The 22,639-nt window shown below is 40.7% G+C and overlaps 1 protein-coding gene across 1 annotated transcript; it reads left to right on the top strand.

Moving 5' to 3' along the window:
* Positions 1–4,018: 4,018 nt before the first annotated feature.
* On the top strand, positions 4,019–4,306 carry LOC147455456 (uncharacterized). The gene has a single exon (XM_086515260.1). It carries the CDS (start codon positions 4,019–4,021, stop codon positions 4,304–4,306), a length of 288 nt encoding a protein of 95 aa, XP_086371386.1.
* The last annotated feature ends 18,333 nt before the right edge of the window (positions 4,307–22,639 follow it).

Consider the following 22,639-nt stretch of genomic DNA (forward strand, 5'->3'; position numbering starts at 1 on the left):
ATAAAAGAAGATGTGTGAAAATGTTTATGTTGAATATCTTGCAGCATACGATCACTACAAATAATTGCTATATGTGAAACTAAAGAGGAGGATGCAAAGACTCAAGTTATTTTTTGGGAGAGCCTTAATTCAACAATGTAAAAGTACGGACATGGTGCAACTGACTTTGCAGGTTTTATGTCTGATGAAGCTGGTGCAAATTGGAATGTTATTCGAACAGTCTTCAATGACGGGCCAGATAATATCATGGAGGGACGTGAACGATCATGCCTATTTCATTGGGAGCAGAGTCTCCACAAATATGCTAAAAAGTGAATACCTCAACATCTAACAAATCAACACATTGATATGTGTGAGGACTGGAGAGCTTGTAAGACCATTGTGCTTGCATCTCAAAAGGCACTTTCAATTCAAAAGTGGTGGAGACAACATCTATCTACAGAGAGCATCACAAGAGTGAGCAGATGGTTTAAATGGTGGGAGCAACGAATTTCACACTGGGGAGGAATTGGAACAGATGTAAGTACCTTTATGACAATCTATATTTTTAGAAAAATTTCTTTTCATACATGAAATTTATAAATTTTAATTCATGTTTTTTTGCATTTCATAGGGTGGTCTAAGTCCGTGGGAGCGGGCACAAATTCCCTATGTTAATTTATCAGAAAGTGTACATGCCAGTTGGTTAGCAGGTGAAGGTGGAAAGGGAAAAATATCCTTGTATGATGCATGTGTAACAGATGTTATAAACTCATATATTCAATGTGCAAAGCGTTTGGGATATACTACTGGGCGTTATATAGGAACGGGTCCCACAATGGAGACCTTGCTTTCTCGAGTTGAATCTCAGCAAACTCCAACTCCAACCAACATGGCCCATCTATTACACGAGGCTGTTGCAGGGACTCCCATGTATGCGCAGCCAATTTTGCATGGAGACAAAGAAACAGTACAACGCAAAAAGAGGGGCAGAACAGGAACAAGTAGCTCCCATCGGCCGGAGCATGTCATGGAATCTAAGCAACAAAACCATCGCGGTCGACCAAAAAAAATCAAGTTTGATACCCAAGGACCAGGTATTTCTAACATTCCGCTGCAAATTAGTGACAGTGATGATGATATTGGATCTCAAAAAGAAACAACCACACCTTTGTCATCTAAAACAAACAATGTGTTTGAGAGTGATGTGCCATGCACTCAGTGGGCCCTCAGGAGAATGCCCATTCAAAGTCAAAGAAAATGTTTTGGAACAGTAGGGAGAAAAAATTGTGACAATATCTTGCATAGTCGCTCAATTGGTCTTGTTGCTCCATGTATATGGTCCGAAAGAATGTTCAAGGGTAAAACAATCGAGCAATGGTTATGGTTTTGTAATCATGATATTTTGCATACCCAATCAATCAAAAGACAAGTCAAAGATTTACCTCCTGCTCCAAATGTTTGGCCAGTAGCAAGAGGGACAGATATCTCCACACAGGAACTTGCCGCGCTGCATCAGAGTGGATTTTGGACAGAGAATTCAATGGTAAATCCACAACCTCTTGCTGGAGACTGCAAAGAAGGTGGTGGCAGCTCGAGGAAGAAAAAGTGGAGGCATGGAATCTCTAAAGAGGCCATGAAGAAATTGGAAGCATGTAATAGTATGACAATTATATTTTTGGATGAAGTGAAAAGGTCTCAAGAGCATGTAATTTTCCGAGTTCTCACTGAAAATAGTTATGAGATTCATATAAAACAGAGTCCAGCATGCACGTGTCTGGATTTTCAGAAGCGAGAGAATACCAACAAATCCTTTTTGGCATGCAAACATATGTACTATGTGTACACAAAAGTGCTCGGACTTGAACCTAAGGAGCACATGATTATTCATCAGCCAACCCTCTCACCAATGGACATCGCTTTTATTCTTGGACAACCAAGGATGATTTCTCCCTCCATTTAATTACAACTGGTTTGGTATGCTTCTTTCACTCAACTAGAATATTGATCTATGATATGAAAGTGTTTTTCTGTATTTATTTTGGTTTATTATACTTGTGATTATTTATCTTGAAAAAACATTGTTTATGCAGCAAAGGATTTCAAATTTCAAGCAAAAGCTATGAAGCATCTTGCAAGCTATTTGGGAGCAAATTACTTGCCTTTTAGAGTGACCATTACATTTATGGCGACTATCCTTTTTTGTACTCTAATTTTGATCTTATCCTGTGGTAGTTTTGCGAATGTACTTACATCCTCAAACTTATGTTGTTTCAAAAAGCAATTGCTTGGGAAAATTAGTATTGTCTCTATCTGGCATTATTTTTGACTTCATCACATTTATATATGCTGTGGATTATATTTAACTCTGAAATTAGTGTTGTCTCTATTCTGCATGATTTTTTACTTTATCGCATGTTTATATGCTGTGGATTATTTGACTCTGATCACATGCGTTGCGAGCATATTTGACTATAATGGCATGAGTTGTGAAATGGTGATTTTATTTGTTTACATTTTTTCCGTCGTTATGCCCTCTCTCTCTCTCTCTGCGTAGTGATATACAACTCTATGATTTTACTTTCTCTCTCTAGAAGAGAAGTCACTCTCTCTCTCTCTCTCTCTCACAAGGATTTATGATCTCTTCTTCCAATGGTAACTCGCATAAATACTATCTCTCTAGAATTTATACTTTCTCTCTCCGTCAACCACACATATATGTAGTCTTATGACGATTGAAAATTACATTAAATAGATACTTTATGCTATGACACATATTTGGTTAAAAAAACTCTAAAGATTGCTAAAATTGTCAAAAAAACTTGAAATGAAAAACTCGCAAATGTTAAATCCCCACATATAGCTAGGAATAAATCTTGCTCATTCTAGGTTTGAAAGTTGAGTTTGTCCGGGTTTCCTAATTTCAAAATTTTAGGGGTGACCTAAAACCAATGTCCAAAGACCATAGAGTCCCAAAGACCCGACTTTTGAGAGACCTAACTAGGGCCAAAAGGGATAAGTTACACTAAGCCAAGGTGGGTTTTTGAAGACTGCATTGAGAGTTTTGAGTGAGCATCATCCACCACCAGGGTTTTCTTCTGAACTCAGAGACATGCAAACCGCAAGAAATGTTGAAACGCCTTCAATAGTGAGAATTGACAAAGATCTAGAGGAGGTGAATTCTTTGATCTACAAATTGAACGTGAGATTCATCAAAACCAATAAATCCATGAGAGTTTTAATAGATTACACTCATGAGGGCTTGTATAGATTCATAAATGAGGACCAAAATACCTTCTACATGTGTGTAGAACGTGATGTTGTAGAGTTGACCAACCATAAGAATCTCTATGCATTTACGTATATAGATGTTTGTTGGTGTATATGTCGTGAGCAAAGGCTAGCATAGCAAGAACTAGACCAAGATACCAAATGTCATCCAAGGATGTAGCTCGACTTGTAGGTGTGTGGAAACAAGCAGATGATTGTCAAACATGTAAAAGGGGGGACCTTGACCACAAGTTACCTAGTTAAGTTAGTAAAGAAGGATATTTATGTAATGGGCAATCAGTAAACTGTCAGGTAGTGATAAGGATGCATTCAGGGAACTGATGGACTAATCAGAGTTCTGATTGATGTCTAAAACTTTAAAAGGCATGTTTTAAGGGATGCAACTTTTGGCTTGTAACTACCCTCATTTTTGGACTCCTTGTTGGGGCGAAATGTTGTTCTGTAACACGGGAATGATGATGAAGATGAAGCAGGATGTTGGTTAATGCCTTGAATGTTTCCTGTGTGTTACTTGTAATTCTGTTTACATTCTGAATGAGTCTGAAAGCGTTTTGAACATTGTTATGGAGGTTATCTTCATGTTTCATGGATGTTGTGGGTGAAGAATGTAATTGCAATGCTTTTAGATAACCCCTATAACACTTGGCGATCCTACAAAACCTTGCATTGAAGCATTGTACCCAAATAGTGTTTCTGCAAGAAGCGCCGGTTAAACCTTGTTCGTGGTGCGCAAATGGGACGCTAAGGCATGTCAGAGAGCGAACAGGGCGACTTGCTGCATCATTTTCGAAATTGGCGGACGTCAGAGGAGGAACATGAGGAGTATAACAATGTCTTCCTGCAGGAATATTACAGGAAACTGCCGACAGAATTGCAGCAAGTTATTCGTTTGAAAGTTCAGCATTATCTTGAGTTTCTGGTACCTTTTGGAGGCTGCAGAATGCCATTACGCTGGAGTTATTTAGACCCACAGTTGGTGAAAGAATATCATGAGATTCGGGAGAAGATTGTTATCAGGCGACTCAAAAAGTGTTAAGAAGCAATTGATGGATGACTAGTAAAGAAAGCAGTCCAACGCCCCCAGAATATTCGTATTGGACACGTTCGCGAAGACAAAATACTCAGGTCAGGGAAGCCGCTGAAGAAGAAGACACAGGTGAAGATCAGGAGGAAGAGGAAATACCCACCCCTGACAGCCTGGTTAGTACACCTTCAGGAGGCACCGAGGACCTTGATGAAATTCCAGAGGAGGTCTCTGATTTAGCAACTTTACATCGATTTGTTGGGGCATTGGCTTTCAGTCAAGTACTACGACCGAGAAGGCAATTATTCCCCGAAGGAGGAACTTTGTTACCATTTGATCCGTTGCGACGAATTAATCAACTACAAGTACCAACACAGATCCCAATGGCTCAAGCACCACAACACCCAAGAATTGGGGAGGCTAAATTCAGCGGAAAATCCAAGCAGGATGCTGACAGCCATGTTGGACAGTTTGAGCAGAGATGGAGAGCAAGTGGGTATGAGGTACTTCACAATGATGATACCAAAAAAGAGCATTTTGCTGCTACCCATGAAGGGAAGGCCATGACGTGGTTTATGCAATATGGAATCAATGCATTTGCGGATTATGCAAATCTGCATAACAGGTTCCTGACACGATTCAAAACCGAGAAGACACCTGAAGATGTCCTTATTAAGATCAGAAAGATGAAGCAAAAAAAATTATTAGTGGAAGACTATGCTCAGAAATTCAGAAATCTAAACAATCGACTTCTTCCTGCTCAGAGACCATCTTGGGAACAGATGGGTGATTATTTCTGTCGTGGACTAAATTCTGAACTAAGGAGTTCGGTGGCAGGACGAGGAGTAATTGCAGCGGCAGCTGACTTTAATGAGTTGGTAGAAGCAGCTACTCTAGCAGAGCGGAGATACGGAAGTCTAGATAAGAAAAAGGAGACATCCAAGAAGGATGATTCAGATTCAGACAGTGATCTGGAAGAGGATGAGATTGATGACTCCTTTGATGATGATGAGTCAGAATCAGAATAGGATTCTGATGATGAGGACAATGATTGGTCAGAGCCAAAGAAGAAAAAGAAGAAGAGTAAGAAAAAGAAGAAGAAGGACTCCAAGAAGGAGAAATATAAAGCAAAGAAAAGAAAAGGAAAGGACAAATTTGATGCTGAACAAGATGAAATTGATTGACGGATTTCTGCCCAATTGAAAACTATGGGTTTGACAAAGTTGGGGATGCCAGAAAGGCCTTATTGTACAATTTGTCAGATATTTGGACATTCGGATGATAGGTGTTGGTATAACCCTAATTTTAGAGGACGGATACCCGAGCATCTGAAGAAAAAAATGCAAGCACCGGCAGTGAATGAAGTGGGCACAGGTGGCAATGAACCAAGGCCGGTTAATTTTAGGAACTGGAATAATAGAGGACAAAACCAAAGATTTAGAAACCGAGGCGGTTGGATGAATCAGGGAAATCAGAATTTTCAGGCAACTAATGTAAATTCCCCATATACTTATTGTGGAGTTTCAGGGCACAGACGCGGTCCTGATCGCGCTTTGTGGTGCAAACATCGTACTGAAAGAGGTATTCCAATTATTCGATACCCCAATAAAGCAGAGCCTTCACAACAACCTCCTGGGCAGCTGAATGCAGTGATTTTGGAGGAAATGGATGTGGGGACATCAAAGAAATGGATGAATGAAGCAATACCTGAACGAAGTTCTGATAGCAATCTGCAAGCAAAAATTCCACGGGAAGGTCAGGTATATGATGTTCATCATTTTCAATGTGACTGTACAAAGTGTGTGAATGCAAATAATAGAGACCAAAAGGATAAAGCACCTGAGTCAATGGTGGTGACAAGATCGGGAGTAAAAGGAGAGACAACAAAGCAGAGTGAGAAAGGAAAGGAAAAATACCCTATTTATTGGGGAGAACAGGATCAAGTTAGAAAAGGAGTGATGAAAGAAATTAACAGGGTACAACAAAAACAAGGCGGTCCCAAGGTCCAGAAGCAAGCGGACACGGTTCAGAAAACAAATGTTATTGGACAACATTCAGGTTCCCGTCAAGCTCCTGAACAAAGCCAATCTATACCTGCAAAGGCGACGATGACTTTGACAGATGAATTCTTTGAAACTTTAATGGATGCTCCAAATCAACTGAGTTTGAGGCAAATATTAAGCTTGGTTCCCAATTTTTCCCATCAGTTTATGCAAAGGCTAGCTCAAGAGTATGGATTCTCTGTGGAGCGAAAGAAAGCTTGGGGAGAAGAAATTTTGATTCAAGAGGCTGAAGTTATCTCTAATGAGCCTGCTGATGTGGATTATAAAGTGCTAGTGATTGGTGTGACTATGGAGCAATGTTTTATGTCTGGAATACTTGTTGATGGAGGATCAGGAGTAAATGTGCTACCTGAAGCTACTTGCAAGCAACTTGGAATTGTGAAATGGGACCCGGCTCCTTTTCAAGTCAAGATGGCAGATCAACGGAGAGTTCAACCATTAGGAATTGTTCGAAATAAACGAATTGAGATAGGAGGTCTTCAATTCCCTGTTAATTTTGTGGTGCTCAGGTTGGAGGCATCGACTCAAAGCTATCCTATGATTCTAGGACAACCTTGGCTAAGGGCGGCCAAAGTGAAGCAACATTGGGGAGCTGATAGTATTGTGTTAAAGCAAGGAAAGAAGAAAGTTCGAATGAAGATGGTTGCTAGTGAAGTTTTACCACCTAATTGCAGACCGTTACATGCAGAGAGTATTAATATGGCAACTGAAGTGGAGGAAGATGAAGAGCAGGATTTTTTGAGGATTAATGCATCAGTTATTCCAATCTTTGAGGTGGATGTGTAGCATATTGCAGAGCAGTATGTCAGGGATCCACAGGTTAAAATCACAAAGAAATCAGATAGCAGTCAGAAGGTGGATACTGCCCTGAAGTTGGAAGAGGAGAAAAAACATGCAGAAATGAAAGATGAAAAGGATTTTGAGCATTATTTGTCCCAAAGTTCAAGGGTAAAGCAAGATGATTTGGAAGACATGAATCTTGGTATAGAAATGGATCCAAAAATAGTCAGAGTGAGTGTGAATTTGGATCAGGAGTTCCGCAGTCAACTGCAAGTTTTATTGGCGGAATATAAGGATGTTTTTGCATGGCATTACAGTGATCTGAAGGGAGTTGATCCAGCATTTTGTGAGCATAAAATCAATCTCAAGGCTGATGCAGTACCCATTATTCAGCAGCGGTATCATTTGAATCCGACTTATGCGAAACAAGTGAAGGAGGAGATAGATAAGCTACTTGCTGTGGGATTTATATATCCAGTTGACAAAGTGACATGGTTATCTCCTATTGTGGTTGTCCTGAAAAAGAATGGCAAGATCAGAGTTTGTGTAGATTGGAGAAAATTGAATGTTGCAACAATTACAGATCCTTTTCCGTTACCTTATTGCGATACAATGTTGGATTCAGTGGCTGGACATGAGATGTATAGTTTTTTGGATGGCTTCAGTGGCTACAATCAGATTTGTATGGCGCCTGAAGATAGGGACAAGACAACATTCATTACTGAATGGGGAGTTTTTGCTTATAATGTGATGGGGTTTGGTTTGAAGAATGCTCCACCTAGCTTTCAGAAGTGGGTTCAGGCTGTATTTGCACCCTTCTTGACAACTTTTATGAAGGTATTTCTAGATGATTTCAGTGTTTTTGGCAAAAAAGAGGATCATTTGAAGAATTTGAGGCTTTGTTTGGAGAAATGTAGAGAAGATCGTCTTTCTCTTAACCCTGAGAAATGTGCGTTTGCTGTTGGTTCTGGAATTCTTTTGGGACACATTGTTTCAAAAGAAGGGATAGCAATTGATCCCAGGAAGGTGGAAGTTATCCTGAAGGCACCAGTTCCTAAAAATTTGAAGCAGTTAATGAGATTCTTGGGGCAAGTCAAGTGGCACAACCGATTTCTCAGGTATTTGGCTTATGTGTGTGTTCCTCTTACACAATTAACAAGGAAGGATGCAGTATTCTGTTGGGGTACTGATCAACAGAGAGCTTTTGAATTGTTGAAGAAGATGTTAGTGGTTGCTCCAATTTTGATATCTCCTGATTGGGAGAAGCCTTTTCATATTTTTGTGGATGCAAGTCATATTGCTATTGGAGCAGTATTGATGCAGGAATCCAAAAAAGGTTGGTTTAGACCCGTGTATTATGCCAGCAGGGTGCCGTCAGATGCGGAACGGAATTATGCAGTTACAGAAAGAGAAGGCTTGGGCATGGTCTATGCTCTCAAGAAGTTTTGCCATTATTTGCTTGCAAACAAAGTCATGTTTCATGTGGATCATCAAGCTTTGATTTACTCGGTGAAGAAACCGCAGTTGTCGGGCAGACTTGCGAGATGGATTCTTTTACTTCAAGAATTTGATTACAGTGTGGTGCATACACCGGGAAAAGAACATGCCATTGCTGATTATCTAAGCAGAATTGAAAATGGAGAGTTGCCGACTGAAATTGATGAGTTTCCAGATGCAGGACTATTTCAGGCGACTGTTGGCTTCCTGACAGTGGACTGGTATGATAATATGCTACAGTTTGTAACTGAAGGATTATTTCTAGAAGAGATGAGTTCTGAAAGAAGGCAGAAACTTGTGTTAAGAAGCAGACCATTCACAGTTATTGCAGGAGTGTTGTATAAACAAGGGATTGATCAGATACTTCGGAGATGTGTACAGAATCATGAAACAGCTGCAGTTATTGTAGAAGCTCATTTGGGGAATGCTGGAGGAAATTTTTCTTCAGAATTGACTGCTAGAAAAGTTTTGCAAGCTGGATTGTGGTGGCCGAGTGTCTTCAGGGATTGTTATCATTATTGCAGGCAATGTTTGGTGTGCCAAAGAGATGGAAGACCTTTGGGGGCTGATCGGATGCCATTGCAACCAATGTTGGCTTTGGAACCATTTCAAAAATGGGGTTTAGATTTTATGGGACCCATTAATCCTCCTTCTAAGTTCACACAAAACAAATATATTTTGGTTGCTACAGATTATGCGACAAAGTGGGTGGAAGCTGTTGCTCTGAAGGATAATACAGTAGCGAGTGTGGCAAAGTTTTTGTACAAGAATATTATGACGAGGTTTGGATGCCCGATTGAATTGGTTTCTGATCAGGGAAAGCATTTTATCAACAAAGTAATCAAAGAGTTGACTGAATTGCACCTCATTATCCATAAGAAGTCTATTGTCTACTATCCTCAAGCAAACGGACAAGCGGAGAGTACCAACAAAACCCTGATCAAGATTTTGAAGAAGATTGTTGACGAGAACAGGACGGATTGGGATACTAAATTGGATTCTGCATTATGGGCCTATCGTACTGCTTTTAAAGTGACAACAGGTCAGACACCTTTCAGGTTGGTGTACGGATTGGAGGCTATTGTCCCGATGAAGTTTGTTGTGCAAAGTTTGAGAATAGCTATTGACCATAAGTTGTCAGATGAAGAGTCTTTGCCAAACAGATTGGAGGCACTTTTGAAGTTGGATGAAGATAGACTTTTGAGTGCTTACATGGCGGAGGCTGTGCAAAGACGTCGTCAAGCGTGGATGCAGAGGAACATTAAATACAAAACTTTCACAGAAAAGGATTGGGTGATGGTGTATAACAGCAAATTGGGTCTTCGACCAAGAAAACTTAAATTGAGATATGTTGGGCCCTATCAGATTGCACATGTGATTGGGCGGTCGACTTATATTTTGCAGGATGCAAACGGAGCTCTGATCCCCAAACCTTTTAATGGATTCAGACTCAAACCATTTCAAGGAAATCCACCAAGCGATGGTCAATTGAGTCAATTTGGGATTTTTTCAATAGATTGCCGACCTTCTATCATGATTAATACAAATGGGGGTGATTTGATTACTTCGATGTGTGAGAAAACTTTACACGCAACATCATTAACTTGTGCTTTGCGAGGAGAGGTGAAAGAAAGAAGTGCAGCATTTTCACCACAGGCGACCAAAACGCAGTCTTTCATTCGAAGTAGAGCTTTCTTTAACGCTACCAAAATGCAGACACGTACCAGCAACCGGTCTCGTAAGTCTACAAGTTCCACTGGTGCGGATGTTCGTGCTGATGAGGATGTGGAGGTTCTTATGCAGTCACCGATTAGTAGACAGCACGGAGAACGCGTTACCATCGAGCATCAGTTCATTTATTTTAAGGTGGACATTCCACATTCGAAGGGCTTTCATGCACAATGGCTGCAATCAATCAATTTGCTGGAGTATGAAAGGTTGCCTTAGAGTAGGTGGAGGCACACGACAGAAGTTGGAATGCATGTAAGCAATCTTGTGGAGAACAATGTAGTGTATTTATCTGTGGAGTTAGTGTCCAAAGTGTTTGGTTTGCAGCAAGGGAAAGAAAATCACGTTGACAGGGCATCGGAGCAGGTTATGGATAGAGAATTTGGCAAGTGTGAGGGCACAAGAGGATACTACTTGATAAAAAATGTGGCTAACCCGGATAGAGCTTTGCAAATCAAATGGTTTCTGGAGAGATTTTTGCTGCTGGTCAAGTTGGAATATGTATCTAGGGAGAACTATGCGATTATATCTGCGGCAGAGCAGGGCAGAAATTTTGGTTGGGAAAATATATTGTATGACAAGTTACATTCGGAGGTATTTTGCAAAGATAAGAGGAAGACTCAGAGGTCCACGAAGATTGGTCCATTAATCACAGCTATTTTCAGTTATGTCAGAAATAATGCAGTGCTAAGGAGTTTGTCAGAGGGGGATGTACAGTCAGATCATCTTCAGAGGGCTACTGCCAGTGTTCAGGCTACTGTCAGACACCCAGCAGGAAGTTCTGAAACAAGAAAGAAGAAAAGGGAGGACATTAAGGAGGATGATGCACAAGACAGGGTCAAACAAATTTATGATGACTTACTGGCTGCAGGTTATTCACATGAATTTTGCAAGGATACACTAAATTTAAAGAAGCCTGACCCAAAAGATTTGCCACCATCAGGCTCCAAATCAGTGAAAAAGGTGCTTAGGATCAGAAAGAGAAAAGTTGCAGAAATGGCTTCAGAAGGAGATCAGGAGCCAGTTGGACAACAGTTAGAGGGGTTTCGGACTGTTGAGAGTAATTTTGAGGACATTCCTTATGCAAGATGCTTGGAATCTGTGAATCTGATTGGAGATTATGTTGGACAACAGAAAATTAACTCTAATCTTTTGATTAGTGATAATCAAAAGTTGAAGCAAGAAGTTGCATATTTGAAGTTTGAGATGAAAAATAAAACAGTGTCTGATCAGGAGGTGGATGCAATCAAGGCAAAGTTGAGATCCACAGAGTCTGACTTGGAGTGTGCTCTCAAGCAAGTGAACTTCTACAGTGAACAGGTTCATAGAAGGGAGAGCAGTGCAAGGATATATAAAGAATGGATGATGGAATGGGACAGTATATTCCATCAACAACTTGAAGTGTTGTCCACTGTGAATGTGACATTGGAAGCAGAAAATAAAGTTTTACTTGACAGAGTTTCAGCATGCAAAGAGGTGGAAAAGAAGATTAAGGAGTGTGCAGAGGATGAGCTGGAAATTGAAGGTTGTTTTATGTCAGGGACAAATGTTGACACCATGAAGATGGAGCTACAGAAGCATTTGGAACCTATATGGGTTGAAATGAAGGAAAAACTGTTGGAGGTGTCTTCTAAGTCCTATAAAGAGTTTGCTGAAGAGGAAAACAAAGAGGAGTATATGCTACTACAGACTCAGTATACTGATTTGCAAGAAAAATATAATCTGTTGTTGAAGAAATAGTTGGAAGCTGATCAGAGCACTGAAGATTTCAAAGTGCAAGAGGATAAGGAGGAGCCCTGTGAGGAGATGGAGACAACCCCTGACAATAAAAATTTAAATGTTTTGATTGCAGGGATTGAGCAGACCTGTGCAGAGGAGCTAAAGAGTGTTGAAGATGTTGCTGAGGAAAGTGTTCAGATCCCTGAAGAGGAGACTGAGCCTGACAGTCCAGTCAAGCAGGATTTTCAACCAACAAAACTTAACTTTGAGGATCAGGTATCTGAGGAGGGAATAAATGAAAGTGCTGCTGCAGAGTGTGCTGACAATAAGTTTCAGATTATAGTGAAGGAATCTGAGATGACTACCCAGGAGTTCTTAGCAAACATTGCTAAGAAAAGTGGATGAAGATGCAGTGCAAAGAGTCAAGGGAACTGTGGGTTCAGGTCCTCAAAAAGTAAATTTTTGATGCCATCAGGTGTGCTAGGTGTAAAAGGGGGGACCTTGACCACAAGTTACCTAGTTAAGTTAGTAAAGAAGGATATTTATGTAATGGGCAATCAGTAAACTGACAAGTAGTGATCGGGATGCATTCAAGGAACTGATGGACTAATCAGAGTTCTGATTGATGTCTGAAACTTTAAAAGGCATGTTTTAAGGGATGCAACTTTTGGCTTGTAACTACCCTCATTTTTGGACGCCTTGTTGGGGCGAAATGTTGTTCTGTAACACGGGAATGATGATGAAGATGAAGCAGGATGTTGGTTAATGCCCTGAATGTTTCCTGTGTGTTACCTGTAATTCTGTTTACATTCTGAATGAGTCTGAAAGCGTTTTGAACATTGTTATGGAGGTTATCTTCATGTTTCATGGATGTTGTGGGTGAAGAATGTAATTGCAATGCTTTTAGATAACCCCTATAACAAAACACCTACTCAAACTTCTAATGACATTCACTACGCGAGGAAATCAAATCCAAACATCCTATGTGCTTGTGACTGCAACAAAAATTATGACACTCATGCTATAATTGAGATCAAAGGTCCTCGAATCACCTCAAAACTCATAGGGAATCCTCTACTTACCAAGAGGTCACTAACCTATAGACTCTGACCCTATATCCCACCCATAACCACTTGTTCTAGCAAACATGTATGAAAACAAGCAATCTAATATAGGTCAGCGATTCTCAATATTCATGATCCTAATGTGTAGCTCTTCTTTCCGTGATCCTATTGATATGAAAAAATATCAAAACACACACGGTATGCAAGATAACTCACTTAGAAACTTGTGGGATCTCACCTCATAACAGAACCAAAAACTTGCAAGCTTGGCGTTGCATAGCCCTCACCATTGCTAACTCACTGGTGGTGTCACCTTTATAATGGCTACCCCATAGCGCATGCAAAGAAGACATATGATCTCTCTCTCTCTCTCTCTCTCTCTCTCTCTCTCTCTCTCTCTCTCTCTCTCTCTCTCTCTCTCTCTCTCACACACACACACACACACACACACACACACACACACACACACACACACATAGTCACGACACACAATAGATGCAAACGATTGATTAATTAGAAGTCCCCCTTAGGGTTACAAGACTTTGGCTTTTATAACTCACTCTTGAGAGGTAAATTCTCGCCAAAATAATCTGTCATCTATTGCAATAGGTTCTTCTTGTCCATCAAAATTAAATATTACAAAAATGGGTGTTTCATTTCAGTGTTCCTCCAGTCAACACTCCCCCCCTCCGAGTCCATGTACTCCCTAACATGACTGGTCCATGTGTTCTTCTAGTCTTTTGTCTGATTCTTTGCTTCAACTTATTGAGTGGGCTCAATAAAATCCGGTGGCTTGATCATATTTCTGTATGATTCATATCTGATGTTTCCAATGCTCACTTAGGTCCAAAAATCTTACTATCATACATGAAAAACCCTTGTAGATTGCCTCTTTAAAGTCTTGCATGTGGAACTTGGGCAAAAACATCAGACGTTGATAGAAATAGTATAATACTTGTGGCAAAGGTTGAGTTGAGAGGTCATATGCCAACTTGAGGAGAGTGTTGCATGTTGAGTCTGTAGCTTTTTGCAACACGAACACCTCAATGCAGGCTAGCAATGTCTTGCAAATTTTCTTAAGCATAAAAAATACATCAAATCAGGAGACCCAGTGAAGAGCTTAATAACACTAATTAGGGTTTTTCCATGTAAGCTCCACTTATTCTCTCTCCTTCTTTGGGTGGTGGGAGATTAGTATAGTTCATCCAAGCTGGATGCTTCCTTGCATGGTCTTTCCATGTCCACATCCTTGGTACTAGGAAAAAGGAGACATCATATCTTATATACTTTGGCACACTGACTAGGCATACTAGGTATGTTGGGTACTTTGTAAGCCAACCTTTTATCGATTTTGGTTGTGAGTCCACTATCTTCTTGGAGACTGGTCGATATTTGATATCATCTTGAAAGAGTGGTGTCATCTCCTCTGCTTGTTATTTTCTTTTTGGTGAGAATTTCATACCTGAGTAATGGGTATGGGAGGGATGGTTGCATCCACTCTTCTCTGATTACATTTGTATCTAACATTAGAACACCCACAGAGTGCCACACCCTTTGCTCTCAATCTATGGCAGCCATGATACCCTCTTTGGTTTCTTGCTCAATTAAATTTTGGAGACGACGAGCTTCCTCCTTCGTTTTCAAATCTTGCTCTTCTTCTTAAATATGTGGAGGTATTTCCACCATTATGGGCTCTTTAGAGCTATCTAGGAGATTCCTGAGTCACTTGGGCCCGGATCTGTGGCTGGGGACTACCTTGCCATCCTTCTTGAGTGTACTAGCCAGCTCATAGACCCTTTGTAAATCAACACCTATCGGCACAAATATTAAAAACCCATGTAGATCTACCCTTTATAGATGATTGATGTGATTATTTCTTGGTTTTCATAACTAATGAGTTCGCTTGGGATCATTGTTAGATCCACCACATTGCCTTGTGGATCTCGGAAGGTCCCTTGGTACAACTTATGCCCTCCTCTTCCAGAGTCGCTTCATCCATCCATGCTTTTGTTGGCTTCAATGTTTCATTGGGAATTGTAAAGGGCTCCATCATTGCTATAATGTCTTTCAAGTCAAGTCTCTTCTTCTTTTCTGGTGATTTACCGCCTTCCATTGATCTTGCACACACTCCAAGTTCAAAAGTTAGCATCTTTTTCTAAACCTGGTAGTTGACCAGCTTCTAGTTATCCAAATGACTTCAAAATTAAATCACAAGATAATTAGGGACAAAGGATTCTATGCAAGTTGATGAAAGTGCATTAAGATGCTGGTGTTATGATGTGGGACATCATACAAATGCAGCTATTGTTGAGTCTTATGTGAAAGGACACTGTGATGTTGATGTTGATGCAGAATGGGCTTTTAGTGCATAGTGCACTTATGATCCTTCTGTCCAAGATGCTTTACAATGACAAAATGATTAACAGTTGTGTCTACTGTGTCTATTATCCATGTGTTGTGAGTTTAGTGCTTTTGAACATGAAGAGTTAAATATCAGTCAAATATTAACATTTTTGGTATCCTATGTGGCAAACAAGGCCAGATAATGCAAAAAAAATGGTGGCCACAAGGGCGTGCAAAAAATGGCCCATCCAACAATTTTGGATGGCTGACCTGCGCACCCTTGTGGCCACCCTTTTTTTGGCATTTTCTAGCTTTGTTTACCCCATAGGATACCAAATTGGTTAACATATAGTGAAACTAGGTGTTTCTGCAACATTAAACTAGATTTTTAAATTGTCCAATGTGATTGGGCCTTTTGGTGCAGGAAACTATTAAGTAGAGTTGAAGGAGGTGATAGTGTGCTTGAAAACTTAAATTCCGAGTTCATCTCACCTTTTCTAGTGTCCTTGAGTGCAAATATAGGTTCCATAAGCAAAATAAATGATGGCCACAAGGGCGTACAGGACATCCATCCAAAACTTAGGGATGGGCCATCTACGCGCCCTTGTGGCCACCATAATTTTTGCATTATCTAGGCTTGTCTACCAAAAAGGTTTAGTTTAAGTGAAAGCAAATGTTTATGCAGCATTACAATACAAATACCACTTCTTTTCACTCAGGTGTTTTTTATATTGTTCCCAGAATTAAGGTAAGTTGAAAGGAGTAATCATGTGCATCCCACTTCTGATGTGTTGTTACTTCAAGCAAAAAAGGCACAGCTTATTGAAACACATCACCAATTTCAGCAATTTTCAAGATTGATAGATCACATTCAAAAGAACGTACAAGATAGACAGGCAGTTCAAAATATATTTTATTACTTTCAAAAAGTTGATTTTACATCATACATCTGAGGAGGTCATAATTTTCTCGACAAGTTCCTAGAACCTCTCTTGCGCATAAGAAAACTCCCTAGTGAAGAGGGACTGCACTATCACCTTTGGGTCAGTTCAGCCAATGGAAGCATGTACCCCTATTTGGGCAAGCACTTTACCACGGAAGCCAGTGCCAAATGTTGTGCATACAGGGGATCTATGCACTAGGAACACAAGATGCACAATTTGAGCAATGGTGCACAAACACAAAACCTTGCTCAAAGATTTCAACGATCACGTCATAAAATGGCCTTGGGAAGTAAATTCATTATTTACAATGGAAACATCTCCAGGGGGGAGTTGTCCTAGGTAATGCACAAGGGAAGACTGAGGTCCAAAGCCCGTCCCCTATCCTTGCTATCATCAACCTCTAGGACGTCCTGTCATAAACCAATCAAGGTTAAGAAAAAAGACAATGAAGGATACAAAAAATAACATGAAAATTAGGATAGAGTTTACCTCCTGCTCCTTGTCATCCTCCTCCCTGTTTCCATTTCCATCCAAGTCAAAGATCCCTTGCATCGCACCTACGAGATTTGGATCATTAGATGGGGGGTTACATAGTGGTGTAGGCATCCTAGCAGCCTCAACCTTGGCTTGCGTGGCTTGGAATTCTTCCTCATCCACGTGCAACTGCTATGCTGTCAGGACCTACGCACACACAACTACAATAGTGTCAGCAACATAGTCCCCAAGTGGCAAGAGCTTGCTTTCAAGGGCATATGGAGTACTTCTAAGGGAAATTTGGTGTTGTTTCATAGCACGCTCAAGAATTCATCCATGCACAGGCCAAATGATTCCTCCAAATCATGCATAAACACATACTCCTCCCCATCCACTACCACTGAGGAGAAGCGGCTTATTTCCACCTCTAGAATAGCCTCATCCGTCAATGATGGTTGTGGAACTAGAGTGTCACTAGGGCCAGCCACGACGATGGATTTCTCAACCACCTCCTTGAGCCCCCTGGGGTACTTGAGCTGAAGTGTCTGTCCTTCTGCTGCAAGGTTCATGGGGTCAACCACCTACTCCTTGGTGTCCTTGATGAAGGACCTAACCTGAAGGTGTGGTAGGCGGAGCTCCTCCAAATCAGGTTCCTTGCTCACAAAGAAGATGAATGTTGCCAGCCGAGAAAGGTACTCCACCCCCAACTTGCACTTCTTGAGTGTTGACACCCTTGGGGCTTGCTTGTCCAAGAAATGGCCTGCATCGGTAAAAATTTCGTGGAACCGTCTCAACCGCTTGGAGAATAAGCGATCACCTTTGTGTATGTAGCACAAAAGATTGCAAGTCACCCAGATCCCTACATGTGGGGAGATAGATACGAAATATTTTATGATGTGCTCCTCCATGAACGCTGAAATCTTGACAAATGAATCCATGTGAAGGGCAATTGTGGCATCAAGGTCGGGGAGACAAGAAAAGAAGGTGTGGAGATCCAACTTCCCTTTGTATCTGGTGTCCTCAAGGAAGAGGATGAAGCATGACAAAGGGGTGGATGTGGGTGCAGATGCAGAGGCTGTAGAGGCGTCCATGTATAGACTAGGGTGCAGACAGAGAGTGGAGGAGCTCAAGTGTTGCGAAAGTGAAAATTGTGAACGAGTTATGAAATCCCCCTTTTATAATGGTCCCTTTTTTAAAGGCACTTTCCCCAATTAAAATAAAAAGGCACTTTCACCAAAAAATGAGCTCTCATCTTAATGTGAAAAATTATATTCAAAGTCATAATTTGCCGAAGCAAATCATGTTGATTACATCGGGGATTGTTTCCAAAATTGCAAGAGATACAAAGCTATAAGAGCGATAGCATAGTTCCGTCCATGCCCCAATCCTCCTTGACCTTCAATTTGTATTCCATTCTCTTCCCAATCTATGGACATTCATTATAATAAGCATCCAATGATCGTCAAACTATGATGTATTGAAAATGTGGTGGAAGGATTCTCACCTTGTCACCTTGCATACGAAATTGCACTTGTTGAAAGGCCTCAAAACCCATAATAACCAAACGTTCTCGCACATTACTCAGAGTCCAATGCTTGCTCACTTGGACAGCCTTCAAAGCATCATTGGGAATCCTCACTGCAATGTCAAAGCTTGCAATAGCGCCGTCTATGCTCTGTAAGGGAGTCCACACTCCAAGCTTGCACATCCAACGATCATATTGGAATCATATGTACAAGGAGGTGCGAGATTTTAAATAGCGCATCCCAATACCAGAAGCTCCAACCTTACAACAGTACCTGCTCCCATTGTGCATGCCCTCACAAAACCCCAGTCCTTTTTCTCTCCATCTTACATTGCACACTTAGACATGGTATCAGAGCTTCTAGGCTGAAGTATATGAGGCAAGGGAGAAGATAATCTTTCCATAAATCTTCAAACATGAAAATCCACCATAAAATGAAGAAGGAGCTACTCTTGAGAAGATATAGCACATAAGCAAACCCCCATCTAGAACTTGAAATTCCCTTACTGAGTAAGTTTGTGCTCGCATTCCACTTGGAAGCATTTAAAGCATCTCCCGCAATAGACACTCCAATCTGCAAAGAATTTGGTATCACCTCTTTGGTGAAAATTGATCCCCTAGTCGTTCCGAAAAAAATGAGGATAACACATTTCATGGCAAAAAATAGCAACTCCCTAAATTTTAGGGAGATGCTTGGAGTGCATTTCCATTGATCATCTTTGTAGACTGTGGCTACATCCACATAGGTAATGAAGCTCATGAACGAAGTAATTTTCTATTGGTGACCCCAAAATTGTGATCCTCTTGACAACTTATCCATTTCAGTGCTAACTAGCCCAACCAACTCCTGGCGGCCTGACCTTGACTCTCTACCCACAGTCTTACACAAGACTATCCGTTTCACACTGGCCACATTGGCCTTGCAATGCTTGGGCATTTGGATTTCCAAAAGGAGGTGTCTAAAATTCAAATAAAAAGCCCAAAAATAAAACCAACAAATAAAGTTAGCTAGTTGTCACATCCAGCTTGTGACAAGCACCTTGGACAAAAATATCCATCATAAAGGTGTGTTTTTACACCTAAACAAACACTAAAAAGAGCTTGGCAAGTGCAGTGAATTTTTTGGTTTTTGACGTTTAAAGCACTATTCCTCTAGCTTCCTTGAAGCTTTTGGAGTGTTAAGGCATCAAAAAGGGGTCAAAACCCTAACCTACAAAAAAACACATCATTCTGTAATTCTCTGTTTAAAGCTCCGTTTTGCGTGCCAATCACATCTAGAGGTATCCCATGAGCCCCTGCACATAATGGGCTAATTGCCCTTTGAATTTCACGAGAGTTCACATAAGAAATATCATGAAATCAATGCTTTCACATGGGTACCTACTTTGGATTAGCAATTAGCTAATCCGGTACCTGTTCAGGAGGCTCTTGCCTCAGCAAATAAGCATAAATACACACAACTGTACATTCAAGAGAATAGCCCACGAGAGGGGAATCAAATTCATGTATTGATAATGGGGTGGGGTGGCCAGTGAGCACGGAGCATTACCGTACATAAGACAAGGGAGAAGACAAGATTTCGATTAAACCTGTAAACCTAAAAATCCACTTCAAAATGAGTTAAATGCAGCCCATTTATTGATGTTAAGTCAAGGAAGTAGGGCCCCAGCTCAAATTCGAAATCTGGAAGCACACCCCTTGCTTGGCAATGCACACACACGCCAAAGTTAATCTGGAAATGCCAAGTGTTCTTTATGCCTCTTTTACTTAAGTCCTAACCCCTTTTGACTTATAAGTCCTTGTGGGGTGGCCTTAGGAACTTCAACAAGCATTAGACACTTCTAAACTTATCCAAATTCATTGCCAACTAGACCATCCAACTTGTGGAAGCCTTCCCTTGACTCTCAACACACAGTCTCACATAAGATTTTCCATTTCACACTGGCCATGCAATCCACGAGCATTTAAATTTCCAAAGGGAGACATCCAAAAATTAAAATTAAAATTCAAGAAATAAAACCAACAAATAAAGTTAGTTATCCGTCACAATCTTGTGACATACCACCCTCTTGAAATCGCGAACGTCCTCGATTGCATGATTGCCATACATGTTATAGACACCTTTGTGTACACAACACTCTGTCAACACATGTATGTACAAGTAAAATTGTTACACATATTCCAATGACTAAGTGGAATCATCACACTAAAACGTTGCTTTGTTAGAGTTAATCCAAATACATGTTCAATCGAGTAACACACATCATATATAACCATTTATGCAAGTTACAACATGTATTCATATCATAAAAGTATTTGTTGTATTCTTGACAAATTTCAAGAAATACCTACTTCTAATGCATTGCATCTGTATAAGTGCTAGCTTCAACATCATTCCTTCCTTGAGCATGTGTCACATTTGACCTTTTCTCCATTGAAATGATCGGTAGTATTAAGGTAGGTTACAAACCAAATGCTTAAAGGTATAGCTGTAACATGTTAGGTGACTCTGTAAGTTCACCTTCTTCCATCCATTTTGCATCCATACGTGGATAGTTTTTGAACTTTACCAAATAGCGTCTAGCAAACTTGCCTTTGAATTTTATTTCCTTATTTGCCAATATCTGTTTGGGAACCAAGATTTCATCAAGTTCCTCAACTTTAGGATTTTCCTCAACTAGCATATCCTGTGGCACATCGCCCACAAATGGTCTAAGAAGACTCACATGAAACTTATGACTCTTCCATTTATCACGTAATTTCAGCCTATATCTTCTCTGTCACTTGAAAAGGACCATAGTAATGCATATTGAGCTTTGAAAACCGGCTTTCTTTGCCTTGCTACTTCTTTAACCTTGCCTTTTCAAATTGTAACAACAACCAATCATCAAGTGAAAATAGCAATTCACATCAGTGGTGATCAAGAACTATATTCTGCTTTGATGAGTCTTTTCTGAAACAAGCTTAATCTTCTGATACATTTCATCCATGTTTTGCACATAATGATTGTGCGCATCTGTCGCACGTGTCAATGCAAGGAACTTGCCGATACACTATGTGCGAACCACAAATGGCTCCAAGCACGCAACTAGCCTAAACTAGTAAGCTTAAAGATGGTGATGGTGTGTCACTCACCGCTCTACACTTGTTGTCGTGGAGGATTCCTCACCGCGAAGAAGGAGCTACCGCTGCGCCACGCTCAACCGCCTCGCCGCCGTCGTGCCGCCGCAATGCTCTCTCTCTCTCTCTCTCTCACGCATACACACACACACACACACACACACACACAAGGAGATGAAGAAGAAGAAGATGGAGATGGAGCAAGAGCACTCTTCAATTGCACAAATGAGAGAATGAGTGAATTTTAGGTTTAGTTGACTTTTATATGAGCTCACCACATTCACACTTGGGCGCCCATGCTTAGCCAACTAATCCCTTGAATATTCCAGTTCGAGTGTGCCTCTCATCGGCGATCACTCTTACCCTTTCCCTATTGGACCGACAAGCCTGGTACCTGACTCTACCAAATAAATAATTGTAACAATTAATGGCCTAATAACTTATGTGTGGTGGAAATTAGCATGAACATAGTGGGCATTCCATTAGAATAGATTCCTAATGAGAATTACAAGAGTGCTTGGGTGGAGAGAGCAACTAAAAGCATAACACCTAGTTAGATAGCATCAACAATACTTTCAAAAGAGAGAGAAATTAAGCTATTGACAACAGTTGAGGACCGGATTTGCATGGAGCCGGTCCCCCCTCCAAAAGGCTTTGTATTATGGTTTCTCCCATCAAGAGAGACATTGTACAATACAATTCTTTGTGTTCCTTCAAGACTAGCTAGTGCAATGAAGATGGAAGCTTCATGCACTAAGCAAAACACTTAATCAAACACAACTTGAATTATCCCCGTTCTCAGACCCAAGACCTCACACACCTTCGAAGATGGTGAGAGCTAGCAGGGTATGAGAGTAGATTGAGAGGAAGAAGGAGTATCTTACGAGAAAGATGTACATCTCCTCACATAATCACTCATATTAGCATAGCTTAGCTTAGTAATTATCTTGGTAGAGAAGATGAGCATGCATTGAAGCTTGGCTCTTGGTTGGATTTGCATCCACATGCCAAGAGAGTGTTGATGTAGGCTTCTATCTCACAAGCTTGGAGTAGGTGATGAGCTCTCCATTAAAGCTTGGGAGGAAATA

Source organism: Adiantum capillus-veneris, chromosome 6 (genome assembly GCF_014529385.1).
Source record: "Adiantum capillus-veneris isolate H3 chromosome 6, ASM1452938v2, whole genome shotgun sequence".
Classification (NCBI taxonomy): domain Eukaryota; kingdom Viridiplantae; phylum Streptophyta; class Polypodiopsida; order Polypodiales; family Pteridaceae; genus Adiantum; species Adiantum capillus-veneris.

What these genes read in the sequence shown, in the direction of transcription:
- LOC147455456 (XM_086515260.1), top strand. Translation starts at nt 4,019, where the DNA reads ATGTCAGAGAGCGAACAGGGCGACTTGCTGCATCATTTTCGAAATTGG.